Genomic DNA, 27,287 nt, shown 5'->3' on the forward strand with positions numbered 1-27,287 from the left:
CCAACCTCCCAACATGTGGTGAGTGGGGCACAAACCTTCAGCAGAGAAGATTTCCTCATGGGATCCAGGGGGCACTGTTAGGGCGGGTAAATGACATGGGTGAATTTGGACAGAATTTTGCCGTCGGCGAGCAGGGGGCGGGGCCTGCTTGCCAATGCGTAAAATGATGCGGGATGACATCAGAGGGGAACCCCCGACGTCATCCCACCCCATTTAAATTTTCAGGAAGGCGGGGTCACAGCCAAATCAACTGTGCATCCGCCAACCTGTCAATGGCCAATTGAGGCCATTGACAGGATAATTTAAACAAGTAAAGGACCTGCCCGTCCAACCTTAAGGTTGGCGGGCAGGCCAGGAGCCCTGGCGGGCAATAGAAAAACAGGAAACCTCATCCACCGGTGGGATGAGGTTTCATGTCGGGATTTAAAAAGTTTAATAAACTTATAATGTAAATTATGAACATGTCCCATCTCATGTGACATTGTCACGTGAGGGGGACATGTTAGGGAAATTTTTTTTCTAATTTTCATATTTTTAGAACTGTCAGCGATCTCCCTGAGGCAGCACTTAGCCTCAGGGAGATGTGCGCTCTTTTGTGCGCATGCGCAAAAGAGCGCACTCTCGCTTTTGGGGAATCCCCCCCTGCCCTCATAGGAAGCGCATAGCCGTTCCCGTCGGGCCTTAATTGGCCCGCCCACATAAAATGGCAGCGGGGCCCGCTTCTCCGGCAGGGATCTGCTCCCCACCCGCCGGAGATTGGGTCGGGCCCACTCGTCCGGCAGGCAGAAAATTCGTCCCTTTTAATACGGTATCCACCCACCTGGCTTCCACTGGGTGGAATTTACCACCGGGGATTGTTACTTTTGCTAAGTTATTTTTAAAGGGTAGCAATAATGGCTTTGCTTATGATCTTGCCACTCTCAAAGATAAAATAACAAAGCCGAAGAAAGGTAGTCTTTTCTAGGTCTTGAACATAACATTGTATTATCTAACGGCAGCTCACTGCACAGCAGCAGCTATAAGAAATTGGTTGATTTGAAATCTCCATGGAAACGTTAACTGTGTCCAACTGATGAACTCCAAAAATGCAAATGCCCGGAGAACAAAATATGACACAATTCTGTTTATGGGCAGAAAAGAATTTAGCATAAATATTACTCATGCAAGTAAATACATTTTGGATATTTTATCTACATTTCACTTGCAGATGAAGATTGTGAGTGTAAAACTACTTGCATGAATATTTTCACTTTGGAATGAGAGTAACACTGTTCAAAACTGATTTTTTCAATTAATTGTTGAACAACATCTTATCGGAGGTGATATGTGCAAACACAAAAACAAAATTGTGAATTTCTTTTAACCTTAAAATGGTTATTTTTAAAAAGTGCTTTTAGTATACTTTAAGTCGAGTTTTCTTATATTTCTACTTCGGACCCTAATCAAGGGATTTTCAATATTTTCCCTCAATATTTGTGGATCAAGTTACAATATAACAGTGCAGCTAGTTAGAGACCAGCATTGTTTTAATCTATGGGAAGCAAAGGTTAGACAAATCATAGGAAACTCCAGAAATCACCATTATTTTCCAATACTGTGCTTTTCAACAAAGAAAGACCTGTTCATTTAATTATTAAACTGCCCCCATGCACCATGCAATTTGGTACTGAGCTGCATTGTACAGGATCTCCTCTGTACTGGATTAGCTGACTATGATTGGGGTGCTGGAGAAATCTTACAATGGACCTTAGTGTTCCTGGACTAGGGAGAGGAAAAGTCAGCTTGGGTTCCGGCTTTTGATGGCTATCCCCTCACCCCACCTCAGGAGAGTGTATGCCCTCAATACCCCAGATCCAGCATGACTGCGATGCTGCCTTTGGTCAAGTATATTCCAGGTTGCATCAGTGATAAAAGTTATACCAGTGAGAGTCCCCTGATAGCAGAGCAATCCGCTAGCAAATTTGTTGCTCCCCCATGGCGTAGAATAGCACTGCTGATAATGGCAGACTTGCTACAACCTCTAGCTTCTCACATCTGAATTAAATGAAAGAGCAGTGCAGAGAAAAAATGGCTAAGGGGATAATGAGAAATGTGGAGAGAAAAGAAGAGAGTAAGCCACAAATATTGCCAATTAAATCTCACTTCTATTTCCACTTCTGCTTTATCCACTTGAAATGAAATCATTTTGAATATGCATATACATTTTGAAAGCTGAAAAGGACATTCTGCATTCAAAACGTTGTCCTTAAAACTTGCCTATTATTACAGATGTCACACCATTAAGCCATGACATTTTTTGACATAATCTTTCCAAATAGCTTATGAGAGTCTTCTAGATAAATAATCCATTACCATTAAAATCAATTTCCAAGCTAATGCTTATTAAGCTTCTGACAATCCTGGATGGAATAATTATTTAACACATCCCAAGTGCTTTTTCGGTCAACAAAAGAAGCAGGAGTAGGCTGAGATATGTGCCAGCTAATGGGTATTAAACAGAGAGTCAGTTTTTTGACATGTGTCAGTTTGTCAGAAGTCACAAGAGTAATCAACTTTTTTTTTACTGAGATTGGAATTGTCAATATTAACAAATTAAATTAGTTGGAAGGTAGGACTGTAGGGTTTCAGAATCAATCCAATCATTTAGGGGCAGAGTGGAGGTTTTCAAAATTAATTACACACCTGTATGCGAACATGTACGAAATGCTTTTGAAGATAAACCAGCAGTTTCTGTAAGTTGCACTTACAAATACAGCTATTTAATATTTGCTCCCAAATAATAAATACATTGCTAAAATGCAGCTTTTCAAAAAAAAATTTCATTTCCTGCAATGATAGTCTTGATTTTAGCTCTCAGCGGGAACATAGCACAGTGAATTTCCTGTCCTTTTGGGATAGGTAGCACGGAGGCTAACAATTTGGGTTTATTAGCATGGCACATGCCAACCTCCAGCCCACCAATTAAAATTGGATGCCTGGAGGCCGTCATGTGGGACCCAATGGAATGGACCCCAATACAAGGTAAGAGCTTGTGAATTCTGATCATAGGAAGAGGGTTGAAAGCCCAGGGCTGGAGAGGCTCAGGATTTCTTTATGGGACTTAGAGGAGCACTGTTTCAGGCTTTGTCAGCTGTTTCTAGCAGGTTTTGACCTTGTGGAGAAGCTACCACTGTTGCTCTGCTTGTCCGCCAGATTAAATGTCAAATTGGACACCGAGTGCATTATCAGAGCGAGATCTTCATACCTAAAGTGGAGTCCGTCAACGTGGGCAGGCATCCTCGCAATGTAAGATGCAGTTGGCCATACCAGGATGGGGAATGAGTGGATAAATGCTTTGATTCACTTTAGCATTCCCAACCTCCCAACCACTGCCACCAGCCTGTGTTCTATTAATGTCGACCCTGAGCTTCTTTGGAGATACTAAGCTGTTTTCTTAGATGAAGAATTATTTTCTTCAAGGCCAGCCACAGATGCTTTTTGGAGATATGTATGAATGCATTAACTGTCTATATTTGAGCATCCTGGGTTAGAAAATAAAATAGAGTTGGCAATGGGGTTGAGTTTTTCTGGGTTTAAGAAGTTGCACTAAAGCTCTCATTATTTACAATTATGTACAGCATACTAATGTGCTGTATACTGCAGATTGAAGTGGGTTGTGTATTTCAGTTATGTTCTATAATATTGAAATCTAATTGAAATTTGTTTAGCTGTCCATGGTGGAGGACACTCAGTTACCAAACTGTAATGAGGAAGACAGCCTGTAAATCTCAAAAGCATATTGTTCAACATCCACTGTAGATATGTGAAGAGTACCTCTCCTCAGGTACTGCCTGCCTGTCCTTCAAATCTGCCGTCATCATCCCCTCCTCAAAAACCCAACTCACAACTCCTCTGTCACTGCAGTTACTGCCCCATCCCCAACCTCCCTTTCCTCTCCAAAATCCTTAAATGTGTTGAAGCTTTCCAAATCAGTGCCCATCTTTCCCAGAGCTTTGAATCTCTCCAATTAGGTTTCCACCCCAACCACTGTAATGAAATGGCACTTATCAAATTCACAAATAACATTCTACATGACTGTGACAGTGATAAACTATCCCTCCTTCCTAAACTATTCCTGTCTGCAGCCTTTGGCACACTATCTTCAACAATTTTCCACTGTCATCCAGCGAGATGGGACTGCACTCACATGATTTATATTGTTATCTATTTTGTCATAGCCAGAGAATCATTTTCAATGGCTTCACTTCCTGCTCCCACACCGTTACCTCTGGTGTCCCACAAGGATCTGTCCTTAGGCCCTCCCTATCCCTCATCTATATGCTGCCCTCTGGCAACATTATCTGAAAACATAATGCCAGTTTTCACATGTACGCTGACAACATCCAGCTTTAAATCAGCATCACCTCTCTCGACTCCTTCTTTGTCTCTAAATTGTCAGAATGCCTGTCTGATAACCTGTACTGGATGAACAGAAATCTCCTGCAACTAAATATTGGGGAGACTGAAGTCATTGTCCTCTTAGCCATTGGCTCCATCACTCTCCCTGGCAACTGTCTAAGGTTGATGTTCACAATTTTGATGCCATATTTGATCCTGAGATGAACTTCTAACCAGATGTTCGCACCATCACTGCAACCGTCTATTCCCACCTCTGTAACATCACCTGATTCTGCCTCTGCCTCAGTTCATTTACTGCTGAAACTCACATTCATGCTTCTATTCCCTCTAAACTTGACGATCCCATTACATCTCTGATTGGCCTCCTGTTGCAAACCTGAGCTTATAAAAAGCTCTGTTGCCCGGGTTCTGACTCACACTAAGTCCAATTCACCGATGCTTCCTCTAACTTATGTTTGCTCTATGCGGACAGCTTGTTGTACTGCGCAGTCCGTTTAAAATTGATAGTGGCCATGCACGCGCACATTTTAATGGCAATAGAGCTTGTGTGCTGCCTGTTTGCTTCCTGCACAGTTCGTTCTTGATTGTTCGACAGCCACACACCCCAACAGCTTAGACGGAATATTGCTGTTGACCCATCACCTCTCGGTTTGCTGAAAAGTAGGGATATTTTGCTACAGTTGCACAGGACATTGGTGAGACCACTTCTGGAGTACTGTGCACAATTTTGCAGGGTCCTCTTATTTAAGAAAGGACATAATTGCATTATAAGCAGTTCAGAGAAGGTTCACTCGACTGATTCCTGGGATGAGGGAGTTATCTTACGGGGAGAGGTTGGACAGGTTGGGCCTGTATCTGTTGGAATTGTGAAGAATGAGAGGTGATCTTATTGAGACATAAGATCCTGAGGGGACTTGACCGAGTAGATGCTGAAAGGATGTTTCCCCTTATGGGAGAGACTAGAACTAGGGGACACAGTTTAAAAATAAGGGCTCTCCCATTTAAGACTGGGAGGTGGAGAAATCTTTTCTCTCAGAGGGTTGTGAGTCGATGGAGCTCTCTTCCCTAGAGACTGGCGAAGGCAGGGTCGTTGAATATTTTTAAAGCAGAATTAGATAAACTGTTAACTAACAAGGGAATCAAAGGGTCAGGGGTAAGCAGGATAGTGGCATTGAGACCACAATCAGATTAACCATGATCATATTAAGTGGTGGAGCAGGCTCGAGGGGCCAAATGGCCTACTCCTGCTCCTAATTCATATATTCGCATGTAATATGTTCATATGTTTGACCTACATTGGCTTCTGATTAAGCAACACCTCGATTTTAAAATGCTCATCCTTATTTCCAAATCCATCTAAGGCCTTGTCCCTCCCTATCTCTATAATCTCCTCCACCCTACAACACTTCAAGGTACCTCCGCTTCTCCAATCCTGGCCTCTTGAGCATCCCTGATTTTAATTGCTCCGCCATTGGTGGCTGTGCCATCAGATTCTAAGGCCTGAAGCTCTGGAACTCCCCCTCTAAACCTCTCCCCCTCTCTTTTCTCCTTTAAGACTCTCCTTAAAACCTACCTATTTAACCAAGCTTTTGATCATCTGCCCTGATATCTCCTCATGTGCTGGGTGTCACATTTTATTTGGTAATGCTCCTGTTAATCACCTTGGGACATTTTACTATACTAGAGGTGCTATATAAATGCAGTTTGTTATTATGAATCAATAAAGAGTATATCAATTTGCAAATCCTAGATAGTTCCCCCTCACTGCACAAAATTTATCGCTTTTGCCTGTTCCTTAAGCTAATTTCCATACACCTTTTTTTTTAATAGTTGCTCAGTGCAATGTTTTTATTCAAATAAAAGATTTTCTCTTTTGACAAGGTTTAAAGAGCAAAGTAGGCTAGAAATTTCTTTGGCAATAATAGCAGATAAATAACACTCGTCTGTCCATTATCTTAACATGTGCCAGTTTACATTAAATGCATTAAGCATTAATCTGCTATTATTGTTAGCAGGAGTCTCCACCCATGTGTTAATAGGCTTCAAAACAGAAAATATGTGAAATGCCCGACAAGTTTAAAAGCTGAAAACAAAGATTAACAATTCGGAGTGGCCTCTCATTACAATGGTTTTAAGATTTTGGCCCGAAGTTGCACAATGACATAAGGGCCTTAGCCAAAATCGTGCCTGAGTCATGATTCCTGAAGTCCCACCCCTGAGCCTGGCACCCACCATTTTCACAGGTGGAAAATGGGGGTGGGTTGTAGTTTGTACATCTGTGGTTCAAGAAGCAATCTGCACGTATAAGAGTGCAGCTGCGTTCAAACAGATCCAATTTTCATTAATGTGATGTCCAAAACATGACTTGTGGGCTTTAGATATTTAAGCAAAAGGTGTAAAGCTGCTGGAGCTATTTGGAGAGGTGGGGTACCCTTTTTGAGAGGTAAAGTGACCCTTTGCGAGAGGTCAAGTGCCTTTTGGGATTGTTAAAAGTAATCATGAAAGTGCATGAAAAGCATATAAACTCAGAGGAACTGTCAAGCTATCAAGGCGTTTAAATCCCCAAGCCCTTTAAATTTTATGGAAAAAAAACAGCTTGCAGTTGAAAAAAATCCGTGCTGGCAATTTCACCAGCTGTCCACTGACATGAGCCGGAGGATTGTAGGATTAGTGCTGCATGACTGATTCTACAATCTATCATTATCACAGTGGAGAGGAGGGGGTGCTATAAGTTCACAGTTTGATTGATAGCTCCAAGTGGTTATAAATTCTTTGATGTGAGGCTATGAAGACAAATGTTTGCTTTGATAAGGGATTAAGAACTTGAAGAAAATATTTGTTTCTATAAGGGTTTAAGTGCTGGAAGGAAATGTTTGTTTTTATAATGGATTAAGTACTTGTGGTAATTTAAATGTATTGAATGTTTTTTTTAAGATTGAGGGTTTTTTAATCATTAAGCTCTCAGTAGGCATTTAGAACTCTATTTTATTTCAACTCAGCATGGATCCTGATGTCTGCCCATGATGGATATTGGATCAATTGGCATGGAGGGTGTGAGGGTGAAAGAGTGGTGGGTGAGGGACATGAGTTGGCAACAAGTTGGCATATGGGTTATAAAGGGCCATGGGGATGAGTGGGGATCATGGGTTGATGTGAGTTGGCACTAAGTTGGCATAGGGGCTATAAAGATGCATGGGGCTGAGTAGAGAAGCATAGAGGGTATCGGGGCCATGGGGCTGGACAGAGGTATGGGTTGGCATGGAGGTATGAGAGGCCTTGGGGGTGGGTAGAGAGGCATAGGTGGACATGGAGGGTATGAGGGGCCATGAAGGTGGGGGCATGGATAGGGCATGGGGAGTGTGCACAAGGGTGAGGGGGATGAGGGTTAGAGGGCATTTTTTTGTTTTTTTTTACTGATGGGACAAAGTCCCGGAGCACTGAGGCTGGCCTTTTAGACAGTTGGCTTTGCACTAGGCAGCCCTGTGGCTGCATACACACTGTTGGAGCAGGCCTGACTCCAGTTAGCCCCAACCCATCCCAGAATGAAAATCTGAGATTCAGGACACTTTTCCCTGAGTCGGGTTTGCGGAGCGGGGAGCTTTCCCGATCTGCCCTCCCAACTCAACAGCTAAAACCTGCTACTTTAAGCAGCACATTATCAATTCAAAAAATTTCAGCACTGTCATGGGATAAGGACAAATGCGATAGCGAGCTGATTTTGTCTTTTCAATGGAAGAAGATAATTGCAACCACATTCTCTACATAGCTGATTCACAATACAAAAAATAAAGGCAGCACTTAACGTCATTTAAAAACACAATGGCTTTGAAATTATGCTGCGGAATACAAGCATTTGAATGTTTAATGCTCTTATCTGAAACATTTTCTGCTGCTTTATCAGAGGTATTAGTCCGAATAAAATATGTGGTTTAATATCTCTTAAAGAGGTGGACAGGCAAATTTCAGAGAAATTGCTCAAAACAATTGTGTACTAATTTACTCTACAGTCTGAATGCTGTAGTCAATATTTGTTTTATTATGTAACAACAGTGAACGGCGGAGAACAAGGTTTGGCAGACTGAAGAATATAGATTTTGACCATCCTAAGTGCTCAATATGAATCAATGACAGCAATGTGTTCCAAAGTAGAATGGCTTTCCTTCTATAATTGGTTCATGTTCAGTCTCTGAGAGTGCCTTTGATATATTTATAAACTGTATCTTGTGTTATCAGCTGGTAGCAGCCATTGCCGTCATTAAGATTACCACCTGCCAATGCCTATTTAGTGAGAAATAATATAAACCGTTCCCTCAGTATAATGTCTTTTCAGCCAATCACTATTCCTATTACAGTCCAAATATAAAATGCAAGTTTGGGCATGAAGTCTGTCAATTGTGAAGATCAACAAATTTCAAGTTAATAGTAAAAGTGTGCCCTCTGGTAGTCTGTACTCTTTCCAAAAGCTACAGTCTGTTCCTGGTGTCAAACTGTTTTAACAAGGCAGAAACCTGTTCAAATTGTAGCCATTTCCGAGAGAGATTTAACTTAAAGGTTTTATGACCATAAAATGCATAACAATGTTTAATGTTTTCTTACTATTTTAATTCATTCAGCAATACAATTGAATGAAGTAAAAACAGGAAATGCTGGAAAAACTCAGCAGGTCTGGCAGAATCTTTGGAGGGAGAAACTGAGTTAACGTTTCAAGTCCGTATGTCTCTTCTTCAGAGCTAAAGAGAAGCAGAAATATGATGGATTTTATACTGTTTAAGGGGGGGTGGAGCTAGTGGAACGAGATAGGAGATCAGGGATAGATGACAGCTGAGGCGAGATTGACAAAGATGTCAGGGACACAAGACGAAGGGAGTGTTGATGGTAGTGATAAAGAGTAAAGAAGGCGCTGATAGTGGCATAAAGGTAAGATAGCGGAAGGTAGTAGCCGAACAAGGGTCAGCACTCTGAAAGCAAAACATAAAAACAAGTGACAGATGGCCCTCTGGGGGAAGGGGGTTTTGGGGAAAAAGGATTAAAAAATGAACAAATAAACGAAAGAATAAAATAAAATTAAAATAAATAAATAAGTAAATAGATGAATAAACATAAATAAATAAATAAAAATTGGATTTAAAAAGGGGGTCAAGAAGGAGGAGAGAAGTTGGTGAACTCAATGTTAAGTCCGGAAGGCTGTAAAGTGCCTAATCAGAAGATGAGGTGCTGTTCCTCCAGTTTGCGTTGGACTTCACTGGAATATTGCAACAGGCCAGGGGCAGACATGTGGGCATGAGAGCAGGGTGGTGTGTTGAAATGATAAGCGTTGGGTGGGTCATGCTTGCGGACAGACCGAAGGTGTTCTGCAAAGCGATCACCCAGTCTGCGTTTGCTCTCCCCGATGTAGAGGAGACCACATTGGGAGCAGTGAGTACGATAGGCCAAATTGAAGGAGCTGCAAGTGAAGCACTGCTTCACCTGAAAGGAATGTTTGGGGCCTTGGACAGTGAGGAGGGAGGAGGTATAGTGGCAGGTGTTGCACCTTTCGTGATTTCACGGGAAAGTGCCGTGGGAGGGGGATGAGGTGTTGGGGGTGATGGAGGAGTGGACCAGGGTGTCACGGAGGGAACAGTCCCTATGGAATGCTAACAGAGGGGTGAGGGGAAGATGTGTTTGGTGGTGGCATCATGCTGGAGTTGGCGGAAATGGCAGAGAATGATCCTTTGAATGCGGAGGCTGGTGGGGTGAAAAGTGAGGACAAGGGGGGCCCCATCATGGTTCTGGGAGGGAGGGGAAGGGGTGAGGGCAGAGGTGCTGAAGATGAGTCAGACACGGTTGATGGCCTTTTCAACCTTGGTGGGGTGTGGGGGTGGGTATCCTCGGTTAAGGAAAAAGGAAGACATATCAGGAGCGTTTTGGAAGGGGACATCATTGGAACAGATGCAACGGAGGCAGAGGAACTGAGAGAATGGGATGGAGTCCTTACAGGAAGCGGGTGTGAGGAGCTATAGTCGAGTTAGCTGTTGGAGTTAGTGGGCTTGTAATGAATATTGATGGACAGTCTATCACCAGAAATGGAGACAGAGAGGTTAAGGAAAGGAAGGGAAGTGTCGGAGATGGACCATGTGAAGGTGATAGGGGGGTGGAAATTGGTAGCAAAATTGATAAATTTTTCCAGGTCCAGATGAGAGCATGAAGCAGCACCAAATGAGGGTATGTTTGATGATTTTGTACATTCCACTAGATAATATTCATATTATTAATTTGTGAAAATTATATGGTTGGCATATTTTAAAGGGTGCCTTGAATACAATTAGAAAGGAAATACAATAATCAAAGGGCAACAATGTGACATTATGTATTGTGCATTTTTAATTTAGAAAATGTTAGCCTTGCAAATAGGCATGCTTTTTCAGATAGAACTTTAAATATCACTCTTACCAAGGAACCTAACCGTTCTGCGCACCAATGGATTGATGTAGCAACAATCTCCAGTTATTATGGTCTTCTCACGACTTCCAAACTCCTTAGTAGCTGATTGAAGGAAAAATACAGCCACTTCTCCCACGATCATCTTTCAAACAATAAAGAGATTATTGCATTTTAAAATTAGCACAATGAAACATGGAAACTGTAACACACATGCACTGCCATCGATTACAGATTTGTTTTGGTTAGCATCGAACTGAATCCTCTTATTATTTCACCCCTCTCCTAACTATACTCAGTTCTGCTGAAGGGTCATGAGGACTCGAAACGTCAACTCTTTTCTTCTCCGCCGATGCTGCCAGACCTGCTGAGTTTTTCCAGGTAATTCTGTTTTTGTTTTGAATCCTCTTCAGGTTTGCTGGCACATTTTGGCAAGGCTAATACATTCATTGCCGATTAAACCCAGTCACAAAGCAATGAATCAGACCATCTTTGCTCATGGATAATACAGTGGTATACAGCTATGTTTAGTAAATACATCACATATATTAAATATATATTATTTTAACCAGATGTAATTGTGTATCACTATTATTCACCAGCAAAGATCCTCTCTTACAAATTTGTGCCATCCTAAAGACACAAAGGAATACCCTGTACTGGATTTTGAAGTCTTAAACCCCTAGTCTACTGTTCATAACCTTGACCCCCTACACTGCTACCTGGAAAAACTCAGCAGGTCTGACAGCATCTGCGGAGAGGAATACAGTTAACGTCTCGAGTCCGTATGACTCTTCAGATTTCCAGCATCTGCAGTTTTTTGCTTTTATCCCCTACACTGCTGTCTGCTAGTTGTGCAAATGATACCATCTAACAAGCAAACTGTACAATTGTTTGAAATACTTTAAAGCTACCTCTTCTCAGCACCATTATAAAAAAATGTAACCAGCTCTGACAAATGTTCTAAAAATGTGCCACTTACAGCGAAGCAACAAAATGTTTAACCTAATGGTATTCAATATCCATTGCTATTGCGTGGCCAATTGACTACCAGCAATTGCCAGGCAGCAAAATGGAAATATGATTGTCAGTGTGAGAGGTTAAATTGTAGCACATTTTAAAGTGAATCTGTAAGGAAGAACAAAGTCTATAATTTCCCCCCAATTGTTCAAACACATTTTCTGTCATAAGTTTAGTCTGGCAAAGTTTACACATTAACAGCCTACTTCTGCATCTAATTGTGCAAATTGTTGAGAACAAGTTGTTGAAGCCTGCATCTCCAACCTCAACCTTAGGGTTGCAACCTTCCTGGATAGTCTGGGAGTCTCCCAGGACGGATAATAGGTCCCTCTGGAGCTGCTGCTAGCATCAACCTATGAGAAAAGTTCATGTGTGTGCAGTTTGTACATGCGTACCATTTTGGCTGTCTTCATTTGTAGCCCTTGACCCCAATCCGTGTCGCTCAATGCATTGTTTTTTTTTATCTCTCTTCTCCCTCCCTCAGTCAAGTACTTGAGTCAGTGTATGTCTCTTAGTTTGTGTGCATCTGTCTCATTTTGTTTTGTATGATAGTGGTGGAGAAGCTGCTGCACAGAGAAGAAGTATGGAAGTAGAAGGAAATAGAATAGTATCAGCACATCCAGGACAAAGCAGTCCACTTGACTGGCACACCATCCACCACCTTCAACAGTCACTCCTTCCACAGCCAACTCTCAGTGGCAGCATTGTGTACTACCTACAAGATGCACTACAGCAACTTACCAAAGCTCCTTTGACAGCACCTTCCAAACCCACCTCAAGGGACAAGGCTAGCAGACGCATGGGAGATCCACCACCTCTAGTTCCCTTCCAAGCCAACGCCACCCTGACTTGGAACTATATTGCCGTTCCCTCATTGTCGCTGGGTCAAAAACCTGGAATTCCCTCCCTAACAGCACTGTGGGTGTACCTACACCACATGAACTGCAGGTGTTCAAGAAAGTGGCTCACCGTCACCTTTTCAAGGGTAATTAGGCATGGGCAATAAATGCTGGCCTAGCCAGCAATACCCAAATCCCATGAAAGAATAAATATTAAAAAATTGTCACAAAGCAGAGAGAGGTTTGCAAAGACCAGAGTCAGGACTGCATGAAAGTCAGGAAAAACTATATGGAGCACTACTTGAGGATAAATATTAACTACCATCTGCCTGCATGCAATCTCAAACTTTTTTCTCATTCATCAATAAACCTGTGTTATTTCAAGGGTTTTGGTGTACCGATAGAAAGGCCTTACAGTGCCAGCATATAAGTAGACCTTCAACAAAGCCAATGCTACTTGTGGAGCATCCATCATGTTTTCTGGCACTACCATTGTGCTAAATAGGATAGATTCAGAACAGAATCCTTCAGCAGGGTCCAGGTACAGAGGTTGTTGTGTTTTATGCCTTGGAGGTATGCAGAAAAGACACCAGCTTCAATGTCTAAACAGGAGTTTTATTTACAATGCTTTTAAAACGTCTGCTCTCATGCTTGCAACTCCCGGCTTTTAGTTTAGTTTCTGTTTGGCTGTCACCACACCCAGGCTTGACTAAAAGCGCACAGAAAACAGTTAACAGACACACAAAATCAAATACCAAACAATTGAACAATTGAGTACGACACAGGTCATTTATAGATCATGAACAAGTGCAGAATTAATTAAAAAGGCTAATGGAATGCAGAACTTTACATCTAGAGGAATAGAATACAAGGGGGTAGAAGTCACGCTTCAGCTATACAAAGCCCTGACTGCACCTGGAGCAGTTCTGGGCACCACACGTTAGGAAGGACATAAATTGGCCTCAAAGAGTGGTAGATTTACTAGAATGATACTTGGACTCCATGAGGAATAAGATCTGAGGAGAGATTAAACAAGTTAGGGTTGTAATCCCTGGAATTTAAAAGATTAAGGGGTGATTTGATCAAGCCCTTTCAAGATATTGAGATAGGGTGAATAAAGTGAAACTATTTCTGCAGGTTGGGGAGTCTAGGGCTAGGAGGCACAGTCTACAAATTAGAGCCAGATCTTTTAGGAGTAAAATTAGGAGGCACTTCTTCATGCAAAGGGTGGTAGAAATTTGGGGCTCTCTTCCACAAATGGCAATTAATGCTAGATCTGTTATTTCTTTTAAAAATGAGATTAGCCAAAGGTATTAAGGAAAATGGGATACAGGCAGGTATTTGGAGTTAGGTCACAGAGCAGCCATGATCTCATTGAATGGTGGAACAGAGCCAAAGAGTGAAATAGCCTACTCCTGTTCAAAACTGGACATCCATGCAGCAGAATTGTATACCACCACCATTTGTGATCGGATGGCCTAGCATATCCCTCACACTACAATTATCATCAAGCCAGGGTACCCTGGCTCAATGAGAAGTGTGGAAGAGAATACCAGGTGCATCACCAGGCATTTCTAAAAATGAAGTGCCAACCTGGTAAACATTTCCATCTTCAATAATGATGGAACCCAGCTTGTGAATGTAAAAGACAAGGCTGAAGCGTTTTCAACCATCTTCAGGCAGAGGTACCAAGCCGATGATCCATCTCAGTCTCCTCCTAAGGTCCCCACCATAACAGAAACCAGAATTCCAATTCAATTCCATCCACACGATATCAAGAAATGGCTGAGCACACTGCAAAAACGATGGGACATCGATAATATCCCCACTGTAGTACTGAAGCCTTGTGCTCCAGAACTAGCTGCTCCTCTAGCTAATTTGTTCCAGTACAGCTACAACACTGGCATCTACCTGACAAACATAGAAACACAGAAACTAGGAGCAGGCGTAGGCCATTCGGCCCTTCAAGCCTGCTCCGCCATTCATTATGATCATGGCTGATCATCCAACTCAATAGCCTGCTCCTGCTTTCTCCCCATATCCTTTGATCCCTTTTGCCCCAAGAGCTATATCTAACTCCTTCTTGAAAACATACAATGTTTTGGCCTCAACTACTTTCTGTGGTAGCGAATGCTCACCACTCTCTGGGTGAAGAAATTTCTCCTCATCTCAGTCCTAAATGATCTACCCCATATCCTCAGACAGTGACCCCTGGTTCTGGACTCCCCCACCATTGGGAACATCCTTCCTGCATCTACCCTGTCTAGTCCTGTTAGAATTTTATAGGTTTCTATGAGACCCCCCTCATTCTTCTGAACTCCAGCGAATATAATCCTAACCGACTCAATCTCTCCTCATATGTCAGCCGCGCCATCCCAGGAATCAGTCTGGTAAACCTTTCAAAGTGGAAATTGGTCAGGTTTGTTTGGGCCACAAAAATCAAGACACATCCAATCCAACCAACTACCTCCCCATCAGCCTACTCTCAATCATCAATGATGGAAGTGATGGAAGATGTCATTGACACTGCTATAAGGTAGTGTTTGCTCACCAATAACCTGCTCAGTGATGGTCAGTTTGTGTTCTGCCTGGAACTCGCCTCAAGATCTCATTATATCCTTAAGACCATAAGACATAGGAGCAGAAGTAGGCCATTCGGCCCATTGTGTCTGCTCTGCCATTCAATGAGATCATGACTGATCTGATAATCCTTAGCTCCACTTTCCTGCCTTTTCCCCATAACCCTTGATTCCCATACTTATTAAAAATCTATCTATCTCAGCCTTGAATATACTTAACGACCCAGCCTCTACAGCCCTCTACGGTAAAGAATTCCACAGATTGGCTACCCTCTGAGAGAAGAAATTCCTCCTCATCTCTGTTTTAAATGGGCGACCCCCTTACTCTGAGATTATGCCCTCTGGTCCTAGACTCTCCCAGAAGGGGAAACAATCTCTCAGCATCTACCCTATCAAGCCCCCTAAGAATCTTATATGTTTCAGTAATGTCTTCTCTCATTCTTCTAAATTCCAATGAGTACAGGCCCAACCTACACAACCTCTCCTCATAAGAAAATCCCTCCATCCCCAGGATCAACCTAGTGAACCTTCTCTGGGCTGCCTCCAGTGCCAGTATATCTTTCCTTAGATAAGGGGACCAAACTTGTTCACAGTATTCTAGGTGTGGTCTAACTTGTGCCTTGTATAGTTTTAGCAAGATTTCACTATTTTTATACTCCATTCCCTTTGAAATAGAGGCTAACATTCCATTTGCCTTCCCTATTACCTGCTGAACTTGTATGTTAGCTTTTTGGGATTCCTGCACAAGGACTCCCAAGTCCCTCTGTGCTGCAGCTTTCTTCAGTCTTTCTCCATTTAAGTAATATTCAGCTTCTCTATTCTTCTTGCCAAAGTGCATAACCTCACACTTTCCCACATTATATTCCATTTGCCACGTTTTTGCCCATTCACTTAACCTGTCTATAGAGTCTGTAGATTCTTTGTATCATCCTCACCAGTTGCTTTCCCACCTATTTTTGTGTCATCCACAAATTTGGCGATAGTACATCCATTTCCCTCATCTAAGTCATTAATATATATTGTAAATAATTGTGGACCCCAGCACTGATCCCTCTGGCACTGCACTAGTTACAGGTTGCCATCCCGAAAATGCCCCCCATATCCCAACTCTCTGTCTTCTATTAGTTAGCCAGTCCTCTATCCAATGCTAATATATTACCCCCAACACAATGGGCTGTTATCTTATTAAGTAGCCTTATGTGTGGTACCTTATCAACCGCCTTTTGGAAATCCAAATATATCACATCTACTGATTCCCCTTTATCTATCCTGCTTGTTTCTTCCTCAAAGAATTCTAATAAATTTGTCAGGCATGATTTCCCCTTCATGAAGACATGCTGACTCTGCTTGATTATATTATGCATTTCTAAATGCTCTGCTATTACACCCTTTATAATAGACTCCACATTTTCCCAATGACAGATGTTAAGCTATCTGGCCTATAGTTGCCTGTTTTTTGTCCCTCCTTTTTTGAATAAGGGTGTTACATTGGCAGTTATCCAATTCTATGGGACTTTTCCAGAATCTAAGGATTCTTGGAAGATTACTACCAGTGCATCCACTATCTCTGCAGCTATTTCCTTTAATATCCTTGGACAGAAGGGCTGAATCCAAGAGGAGGGGTGAGAGTGATTACCCTTTGATCAAGTTAGCATTTGAGCAAGTGTGGCATCAAGGAACCCAAGTAAAACGGGAATCAAGAAGAAAACTCTCCAATGGTTGGAGTCATATCTAGCGCATAGGAACATGGTGGTGGCCGTTGGGCACTGATCATCTCAGCCACAGGGCATCACTGCAGGAGTTCCTCATGGGAATGTCCTACACCCAACCATCTTCAGCTGATTCATCAATGCCCTTCCATCCAACATAAGGTCAGAGGTGGGGATGTTCGCTGATAGTTACACAGTGTTCAGTTTGGGTGCCTGCATGCATTAACAGCTGAAAAAAGATTCAGGCTTGGGCTGTAAGTCACAAGTAACATTCATACCACAGAAATTTCAGGCAACAAACATCTCGAAGAAAAGTGTATTTAGCCACTCTGCTTGATATTCAACAGTATTATCATCACTGAATCCTCCAACATCAACACCTGGGGGTCAATATTGACCAGAAACTTAAGAGGGTTAGCCACATAAATAATGTGGCAGAGATTGGGTATTCTGCGATGTCTGACTCACCTCATGACTCCCCAAAGTCTTTCACCATCGATAAAGCACAAAGTCAGGAGTGTGATGGAGTATTCCCCCCTTGCCTGGTTGAGTGCAACTCAATAACACACAAGAAGCTTGACACCATCCAAGACAAAGCAGCCTTCTTGATAGGCACTCCCATCCACTGCCATAAACATTTGCTTTTTCCACCATCAGTATATTGTGGCTGCAGTGTGTACCATCTACAAGATACACTGCAGCAACTTGGCAACACTTCTTTAACTCCACCAGCTAAACCTGCAACGCCTACTGCCTGGAAGTACAAGAGCAGCAGATGCATGGGAACACAACCACCTCCAAGTTCCCGCCCATGTCAAACAGCATTCTGACCTGGAAATGCATCACCATTCCTTCAGCGCTGCTGGATCAAAATCCTGGAACTCTTCCCTCAAAGTACCTTCACACATGGACTGCAGAGGTTCAAGAAGGAAGCTCACCACCACCTTCTCAAAGGCAATTCGGGATGGACAATAGGTGCTAGTCTTGTCAACCACACCCACATCCCACGAATGAATTTTAAAAATCTTAAAAGTAAACATTTGCATTTATATTGCACCATACTGCATCATTGAAATCTTTCAAATCAATTCTCAGTGTTACTTTGTGGGGATGCAGTGGGGAAAAGGGGGAATTGTAGAAATTGTTTTTTGTATGCAGATACAGCAGTCTCAAACAGGCAGTGAGATTAATATCCAGTTAATGTCTTATATGGTGATACTGGTTGAAAGACACGTATTAGCTAAATAGTACCATGCAATCTTTAATATCCAGTGGATATTATAGAATGAAGGCAGTTTATTGTCTCAAAGGATGGCATCTTTGCCTTTCCAGAATATTCTCAGTACTGCATAAGAGTGTCAGTCTAGGTTATACGTCCAAGTGCCCGTGTAGGGGGTTGAACATGCAACCTTCTGGTCCACTGCTGAGAGTGCACCAAGCTCACTTAGCAATTGTCATCTTGGAGAAATTTCTCAGTCAACCAACTAAACTAAACTTAATTCTTTGCTAATAAATAAAAGCAAAATATTGCAGATACTGGAAATCTGAAAGAAAAACAAAAAATGCCAGAAAACTTCAACAGTTCTGGCAGCATCTGTGGAGAGAGGTACAGAGGTAACGTCTTAAGTCAGTATGACTCTTCCTCAGAGCCCCTGACGAAGAGTCATACAGACTTGAAACGTTAATTCTGTTTCTCTCTCCACAGATGCCGCCAGACCTGCTGAGTTAATTCTTTCCTTGAAGTGTTGCTACATAAAAAAAGTAATGTCATAATATTGGATTGATCGGTTGATGCAGAGTGTAAACTGCTGTGCCCAAGTCAACATTTATACTTTGAAGACCATTGAAAATCTCCAGTGCATTGCACACATTCATCCACATGGCAAAGCAGCTTCTAGGCTTCATGCATCAGCTAAGCACTTTAAATACACTATGGTTTGTTACCATCCCCTCAGGATATGAGCATCTTAATGGATCAAATCACAGAAAACGCTCTCACTTGGCAGTGCATTAATGCTTTTTAGTTTCTGAAGGTGGACAGAATGCATTTTAGTCAAATTCCTTCTCCTCATGTTCTTTAGATTTAAATTCTGGCCTGAGGTTACTGAGTCTGAGTATGCATCTTGAATATGAACTGATGGTTAAGAGTCTAGATTATAAGATAAAGGTATTCCTTGGCCTTGTTAGCTGTCGAAGCATTGCATTGGTCTTCAGATCACATCGCTGTTCAGTTACTTAAGATGCAATCCATTCAACAGCTGCCAGATCCATTATTTTCTAAATGGTAAACCTGTGCAATGTAGAAAGCCTTGTTAAATGCAATAGAGCCCTTGTAGCTTTTGCACAGGGAAGATCTTAAAATAGACTGGGATAGTAACAGTATAAACAGTGTAATGCATATGCATTAATTTAAAGGGACCACACGTTGAAAGAAAAGGGCAGCACACAGCAGCTGAATTTTAAAGGGAACAACTGCAAACTTTGTGACATTGCAGGCAGATACTCATTATTTTCTGTCCAGGGCTGATTTCTCAACATGCACAACATGGACCTGTGGGACTCCCCAGTAGAAGGGGGGTAATTGGAAAATCAATTCTCATATCAAAATCAAAAACTGGCGACAGTGTGTAAATTTTGAAGCTGGATTTATGTAAATTAAAATGATAAACCATTCTATTTCCTGAAAGTATAAGTGATTTTCCGAATGATTCGTATAAGATGGCATACAGGCAAGAATCATTTTCTATTTTGGCACTTATAAATACAACAGTTATTGCCTGGATCTGCCTTGATAAGACAGGGAGACATGAAAAATGACAATTTATTATCTCAAAGCTGCAGAAGGCATTGGACCATTGAACGATACAGCGCAGAAGGCCCGTCATGCTTGTGCTGGCTTTTTAGTAGAGATATCCAACCTCTTTCCCTATAGTCCTGTAATTTATTTCTCTTTAGGTACTTATGCAATTCTCTACTGAATATTACAATTCAATTTGCTTCCACCACCCTTTTAGCCAGTGCATTCTGAATCATAATAACTTGCTGTGTAAAAGAATGTTTCCTCATGTTGCTTCTGGCTCTTTCATCGAGCACCTTAAACCTGTGTCCTGGCTACCAACCCTCCTACCAATGGATGCAGTTTCCACTTACTTATTCTATCAAAACCATTCATGATTTTCAACACCTCTATCAAATCTCCTCTTAAGCTTCTTTGCTCTAAGGAGAAAAATGCCCCCAGCTTCTCTGGTTCTTCCATATAATTAATGTCCCTCATCCCTGGCACCATTGTAGTAAATCTCTTCTGCATCCTTCCCAAGGCCTTAACATCCTACCTAAAGTGTTGTGCCCAGAATTGAACACAATACTCCAGTTGAGGCCGAACCAATGTTTTATAAAGGTTTAGCATAACTTATTGATGTTTGTACTCAGGTCCTCTATTAACAAAACCAAAGATCCCATATGTTTTTTAAATGGCAGTTCAACTTGGGCTTCCCTCTTCAATTATTTGTGTACACACACCCCCGGGTTTCTCTGTTCCTGAATTTATCACTGATATGCATTACGTTTCATCTGCCTGCCCATCCCTGAAGCCTGTTACTATTCTCCTCATTATTTACCACCATTGCTGACTTTCAAATTATGTCTTGTATACCAAATGCCAGATCATTAGTATGTATCCAAAAAGACAGCGAGCCTAATATCAGGCACTGTATACCTCCCTCCAGTCTGAAAAACAACCATTCAGATCTACTCTCTGCTTTCTGTCCCTTCACCAGTTTTGTATCCATGCTGCCACTGTCATTTCAATCCCATTAGGTTCAGTTTTTCTGATGTAGTGCTTTGTCGAATACCCTTCAAAAGTTCCTGACAGAGGTCGATAGATTTTGGTACTAAGGAAATTAAGGGCTATGGGGATAGTGCAGGAAGGTGGAGTTGATGTAGAACATCAGAAACATCAGCCATGATCATATTGAATGGCAGAGCAGGCTCAAAGTGCCAATCAGCCTGCTGCAGCTCCTTTGTCTGATGTTCTTATGTTTTTATATTCAGCTTGGTTCTCTATTGTACTATGAATAATGCAATTGTCATGAGCCTCCTTTCTCTTTTTAACCTTTGCATCCCTAGTTATCGAGGATGCTCCAGCTTTCGATGCACTTCCAATTCCCCTCATCGGTATATGTCGATTCAGTATCTGAACCCTTTCACCTTGGACATTCTCCCATTGTTTAATTATTCTTTTGCCTTCCAATTTTTGTTTCCAATTCACCTGGGCCAGATCCTTTTTTCATTTCACTGAGGCTAACCCAGTTTAAGCTTGATTGTACCTTGTTCTTTTAAAAAAATGTATTCTGCCATGGGATGTGAGCATCGTTGGAAAAGCCAACATTTGTTGCCCATCCCTAATTGCTCTTGAACTGAGTGGCTCACTAGGCCATTTCAGAGTGCAGTTAAAAGTCAACCACATTATTAACCTCATGGGAATGAAGTGACATTACTATGGGTCTGGAGTCACATGTAGGCCAGACCAGGTAAGGACGGCAGGTTTCCTTCCCTAAAGAGCATTAGTGAACCAGATGGGTTTTTATGACAATCGGTTTCATGGTCACCATTAGGCTATCTTTTAATTCCAGATTTTATTAATTGCATTGAAATTCCACTAGCTGCCATTGTGCGACTTGAGCCTATGCCCCAAGAGCATTAGCCTGGGCCTCTGGGTTACTAGTTCAGTGACATTACCACTATGCTTCCACCTCCTCCAATAATTAGCCTAATAACTATTCAAAATCTGATGATATTATAATCCGTGTCACCCAAATATTCTCCCACTGAAACACACTTGGCTTGGCCCACTTCATTCCCAGAACTTAATCCTGCATTTCGGGCCTCATTGACCTGGAAATACACTGATCAGGAAAGTTCTTTTGTATGTATTTCAGGAATTCCTCTCTCCTTTACTCTCTGCCATTAGTTCCAATGGTCGGGATTTTCCAGCCCCATCATGGCTATTCGGCAGCCCAGCCAAAAGTCAATTGATTTTCGGCAGGACCAGAAGACCCCGGCGGCGGGCAGGGCCGGAAAATCCCACCCAATGATTTCTATGTGGCAGTCGATTTTCCGATTACCTGCTTCTGGTGGAGAATCTCGTGGACTGCTGTGCATGTTGGGAAATCAGCCCTGGGCAGGAAATAGCAAGCGTCTGCCTGTAATGTCGCAAAATTCGAGGCTGGTGGACAATGTTCCCTTTAAAATTTAATTGTTGTGCACAACCCTTTATTTTCAGTGTGTACCTCTCTGAGTTTTTTGTGCACCCCCGCATGTGTTATTTATCACAGAGTGAGTCCTGCACAACGCTTGTCTGGCTACATACAAACATGTGGCTCCTCAATCCTGCTCAGCCACTCAATAAGATTATGGATGACTGATTGTGGCCTCAACACCACTATCCTGCCTACCTATAAGAACATAAGAACATAAGAACTAGGAGCAGGAGTAGGCAATTCAGCCCCTCGAGCCACCATTCATTACGATCATGAATGATCTCATTTCGGCCTCAACTCCAATTTCCCACCCTCTCCCCATAACCTTTCAACCCGTTACTAATTAAAAATCTGTCTATCACCTCCTTAAATTTATTCAGTGTCCCGGAATCCACTGCACTCTGAGGTAGTGAATTCCACAGATTCACGACCCTTTGAGAAAAGTAATTCCTCTTCATCTCTGGTTTAAATCTACCACCCATTAGCCTAAAACTATGGCCTCTCATTCTAGAATGCCCCACAAGGGGAAACATCCGCTTCACATCTACTTTGTCTATCCCCTTTAGCATCTTATATACCTCAATTAGATCTCCTCTCATCCTTCTAAACTCTAGCGAGTATAGGACTAAACTGCTCAATCTCTCCTCATAAGACAAGCCCCGCATCTCTGGAGTCAATCTAGTGAACCTCCTCTGAACCGCCTCCAGTGCAACTACATCCTTCCTCAAGTAAGGGGACCAAAACTGTGCACAGTACTCCATGTGCGGTCTCACCAATGCTTTGTACAGTTGCAACAACACTTCCCTATTTTTATACTCTATTCCTTTAGCAATAAATGCCAAAATTCCAAATGCCTTCCTTATTATCTGCTGTACCTGCATACTAGCTTTCAGCGATTCATGCACGAGGACACCCAGATCCCTCTGCACGGAAACATTCTGAAGTTTCTCTCCATTTAAACAATAAGTTGCCTTTTTATTCTTCCGACCAAAATGGATAACCTCACACTTATCCACGTTAAACTCCGTCTGCCAAATTTTGGCCCATTCGCCTAACCTGGCCATACCCATTTGTAAATTTCTTATTTCTTCATTGCAACTTGCTTTCCCACCTATTTTGGTGTCATCTGCAAATTTAGCTATAGTACCTTCTATCCCTGAATCTCAGTCATTAATATATACTGTAAATAGCTGGTACCCAAGGACCGAACCCTGTGGCACCCCACTAGTTACAGCTTGCCATCCAGAATCCTTTGATACCCTTTGATTCCCTTGTTAGTCAAGAATCTATCTACCTCTACCTTACAAATTTTCAATGCCTAGGTTCTACCACTCTCTAAGGAAAAGAGTTCCACAGATTCATGATGCTCTGAGAGAAGAAAATTCACCTCATCTCTGTCTTAAGTGGAAGGCCCCTTATTTTTAAACTGTGTCTCCTAGTTCTGATCTCTCCCACAAGATTGCCACACAACTTGACAGAAACATTGCTGGTGGGTGAGGTTTTCAGTAGGCAGTGTGCATTTAGGAAATTGGCCCCATGAAGAAAAAGAAGCCCAAAATTTAGATCAATTTATTGTTTTAATTCTATTCATCACTAGTCTAATCATTTTGTATTCGTTACTGATAAGCGTTACCCAGGTTGTTGTCCGTTCATTTCTGGTAACAATTATTCAAGAGAGTTATCATATTTCCTTCTTAACAACAAAAGGAAATAAAATGTTAAGAACTCTTGAAACTACAATATACATTATGTGGTATGCAGTTAAATTTTGTTAATCCATTCGTAGAAGCCTAATTTGGAGACTAAAACCAATAGGATGATGAGACAATTCATTGTATTGTAAGGACAGGCAGAGGCTGTGTCCTTGCCTCTGTTTCAAGAATGGGAGAGTTAGATACAGGAGTCATACACTTACAAATTTATTAAGGGTTAAATAAAACTACTGACAACACCACAAAACTCTTGTTACAGTCAGTGAACTCAACTTTCTAAATCTGCTTCTCGCTTTGTGTTTCCTCTAACTTCACTTTACAACCTCGCCCTTTTTTTGTATCTTTCGAACTACATTACACACATTCAATGACCTTTACACACTCTGCACCAGGCCATCTTTGATCCTAGAGGCTAGGAGAGTTTAGGTTAAGAATGGATAGAAAGCAGCGAGGCATTTGAGGTGAATCTTGATAAGTATAGAAAATAGAAATTAAAGGAGGGAATTGGGAAAGAGTGAGATGAAGTAAGGTGGGAGGAGGCTCATGTGGAGCATAAACAACATCGGCTTTTTGAGCAGAACAATCTATTTCTGTACTAGAATCCTATGTACTCTATTATGGTTACACTGCAGATAAGTTAGTTTCTCTGCCTGCATAAACTGTGATAAGATTCAGGATTAAATGTTGTCACGAGGCTATGCCCCTTTATTTCTTGAAAATATTATTTTTCAATTTTCGACAGACTGGGAATTTTGCAATTTGAACGGAGATAGAGCAAACTGCTTAAAAATGCAAGGCAACATTCCAAGGTGAAGGTGAGAAACAAACAAATCACCTCAGGGGACTGTGAAGAGAGAGACATTTCCTATAATCCAGGCACCCATCAAAACTTGTAACTGCCTAAGGAAGAAACATTAAAAATGCAAAGTACTGGATATTGAAACAATGGCTGCCACAGACACACATCCGAAACCTGTTGGAATTATGCAATGGTTAAAGTATTTTAAGGCAAGGCTGCTCAGCCACTAGAGAGAAATTGCAGATGACACAGGCTGCGTCAAGAAAGTCTTCAGCAGAGAAAACAGGCTGAAGGCTGCTCTCCCTCCCTCTCTCTCTTTTGGAATAAGAGTGTCTTCCAGCTCAAGAAGCCAGCTCCACCAGAAACCTACCAGTGAACTGAGATCTCTTAATATTTACAACAACTTCTACATCCACATCCAAGAAACCAGCTAACTCAAATCTGCCGGAGCATTTTTAAAACTCTACCCATCAAGGACAATCAAGGGACACTTAACTGTATATTCTTTTTCTTATTTTTGTTGGACTCTAACTCCCCTTTTCTCTGATATGTTTGTGTTTGTGTATGTAGGCCCGAATGACTGCAGGAGGGCCGAATGCTTGACAATGAGTTTTTATTTTTCTCGAGTTTCGTAGTTATTAAATTTGCTCTTTCTGTGACTCAAGAAAGCCTTGTTTGATTGGCTCCTTGTTGCTCACAATTTAAATAGTTAAATACGTTCTGATTTGGAAAAGGCATATCCTCATGAAAAAGAAACTTTAACCTTTATTGTGACCAACTGAGGAGATTGAATATAGGGCAGCCAGTTCATCCCTTCTTACTTGGTCGTAACAATGTAAACAATATTTAGCAGAGATTGAGGCTTGTTGTGAAAATTGCAACTGTCAACAAAGTTCTACAATCTTTTTAGCCTTGGGACTTAATACAAAATGGATCCCTCACTTATGAAATGGATTCTTCACTTGCTCTTGATCCATTAACTCATTTAACAAAATAAAACACGATGAAATTTTGCCACCTAATGTTTTAGTGGAGACAGTTGACAATAACATATAATTCAGTGCGGAATTATCCTGCAATTTAGTCATCGGAGTGATTGTGTGCAGTCAGGTCACTATTATTAAATAGCTATTACACAGTAATATGTATTAAAGTGATCATGTGCAGCTGGTTCATTGTACATTAAAACTTTCACTTCAGAGGCTGGTGTTGATCACATGCAAAGTGGAAATTATTAACTGGCTTTTTGGACTATAGAGAAAAAAATGAAAGCATGGCACTGGACTTTTGTCTTCAGCTCGGGAACAATGAATTGGGCTATTTCCCATCATGGTCCGAACTTCTGAAAGTCAGCTCATTCACCTGGCACTTTGGTCTCTAGGTATCAGGTGTGGGCTGACTTTGGGTCCGCTGCCTCTCTGTTTACCGGGACTTTGGCCCAGTTCAATTCATAGTTGTTAGGCCTTCTAGCCCTCACATCTCACCCCTTCATCCCTACTCATTCCCCATTCCCCCTCCATGCCCTCTCATATCTCCCATGCCCCCTCCATGCCCCCATGCATCCTGCTTACACAGTATCCATTAAGGATAGAACTCATGAACCATATAATAATATCTGGCAACTTAATCAACAGAAGCAGACTGAACAGATGACCAGACATTTAACGTTAATTTATCTGTTTTGCCACAAGGCCTCATTATGAATGCTTGACTGAGCTCCAAGAATGACTAATGGGCCCAGCCAGGCAGGGGTTTGTTTACACAGTTACAAAGGCTTGCTTTGTTTGATTGACAGCTTTATTACCTTGTAATATCTTTATCTTTGTTTCAAGTGGGCTTTCAATACCTGTGTGTTGATTTGGTCAGGAGTAGATGTTTCTTCAATGGGAATTTCATTGGTTTGTTGACAGTTTAATGAGATGGTAAGAGGGGAAATTATTTTTCAAAGGGAATGTTGAATGCCTGATTGTTTTTTATTTATTTCATGAGCATTTCAAAGACTTACCAGTGTTGTTATATGGTTCATTGGTTTTGCACCTAGTGGGTAATGGAAGAGTGCTTCAAAGACACAGCAGATGTCAGGACATTAAATCAATGTCAAAATTAAACCACAGGGTCCCCTACATACATTCATATCTGATTGTCCATACTGTAGAATGGGGAAGAGGACTTTATCCCCTGGAGAAAGGACTCTAATGCATCTGAACCTTTACACAGTGCTGATCAATTTAATGGTCTCTGATCTTTTAAGGACAAAACCCTATGATCAATCACTGCATTGAAAACATAATTAAATTACCATAAACCAGTTGAAGTTGGCAAGGGCTTTTAAACCTACTTGTCAATAGGTTCTCGGTTCCACAGTAGACTTTTCCCCTAAGGTTCATGAAGTGACTTACCTGGCGTGATTCCCAGAGCCTTCAGGGGCCCACCCGCTTACATGAAAATAGCATTGCCAAGGAAATGTGAATTTTGAGCAGGCATTTAAACAACGAACCTGACACCACTTTGAGTGAGTGTTAGGTTGCCGTATTTCCCAACGCAGAGGAAATGAAG

The 27,287-nt window shown here is 41.7% G+C and overlaps 1 protein-coding gene across 1 annotated transcript in view; it reads right to left on the reverse strand.

The window, feature by feature from the left end:
• LOC144692735 (phospholipid phosphatase-related protein type 5-like) overlaps positions 1-27,287 on the reverse strand; it is a 118,811-nt gene that overhangs the window by 52,971 nt on the left and 38,553 nt on the right. The window contains exon 2 of the mRNA XM_078561818.1: positions 10,828-10,960. Coding sequence (XP_078417944.1) covers positions 10,828-10,960 — 133 coding nt within the window. The remainder of the gene's footprint in view (positions 1-10,827; positions 10,961-27,287) is intronic.

Source organism: Cetorhinus maximus, chromosome 17, assembly GCF_964194155.1.
Source record: "Cetorhinus maximus chromosome 17, sCetMax3.hap1.1, whole genome shotgun sequence".
Lineage (NCBI taxonomy): Eukaryota > Metazoa > Chordata > Chondrichthyes > Lamniformes > Cetorhinidae > Cetorhinus > Cetorhinus maximus.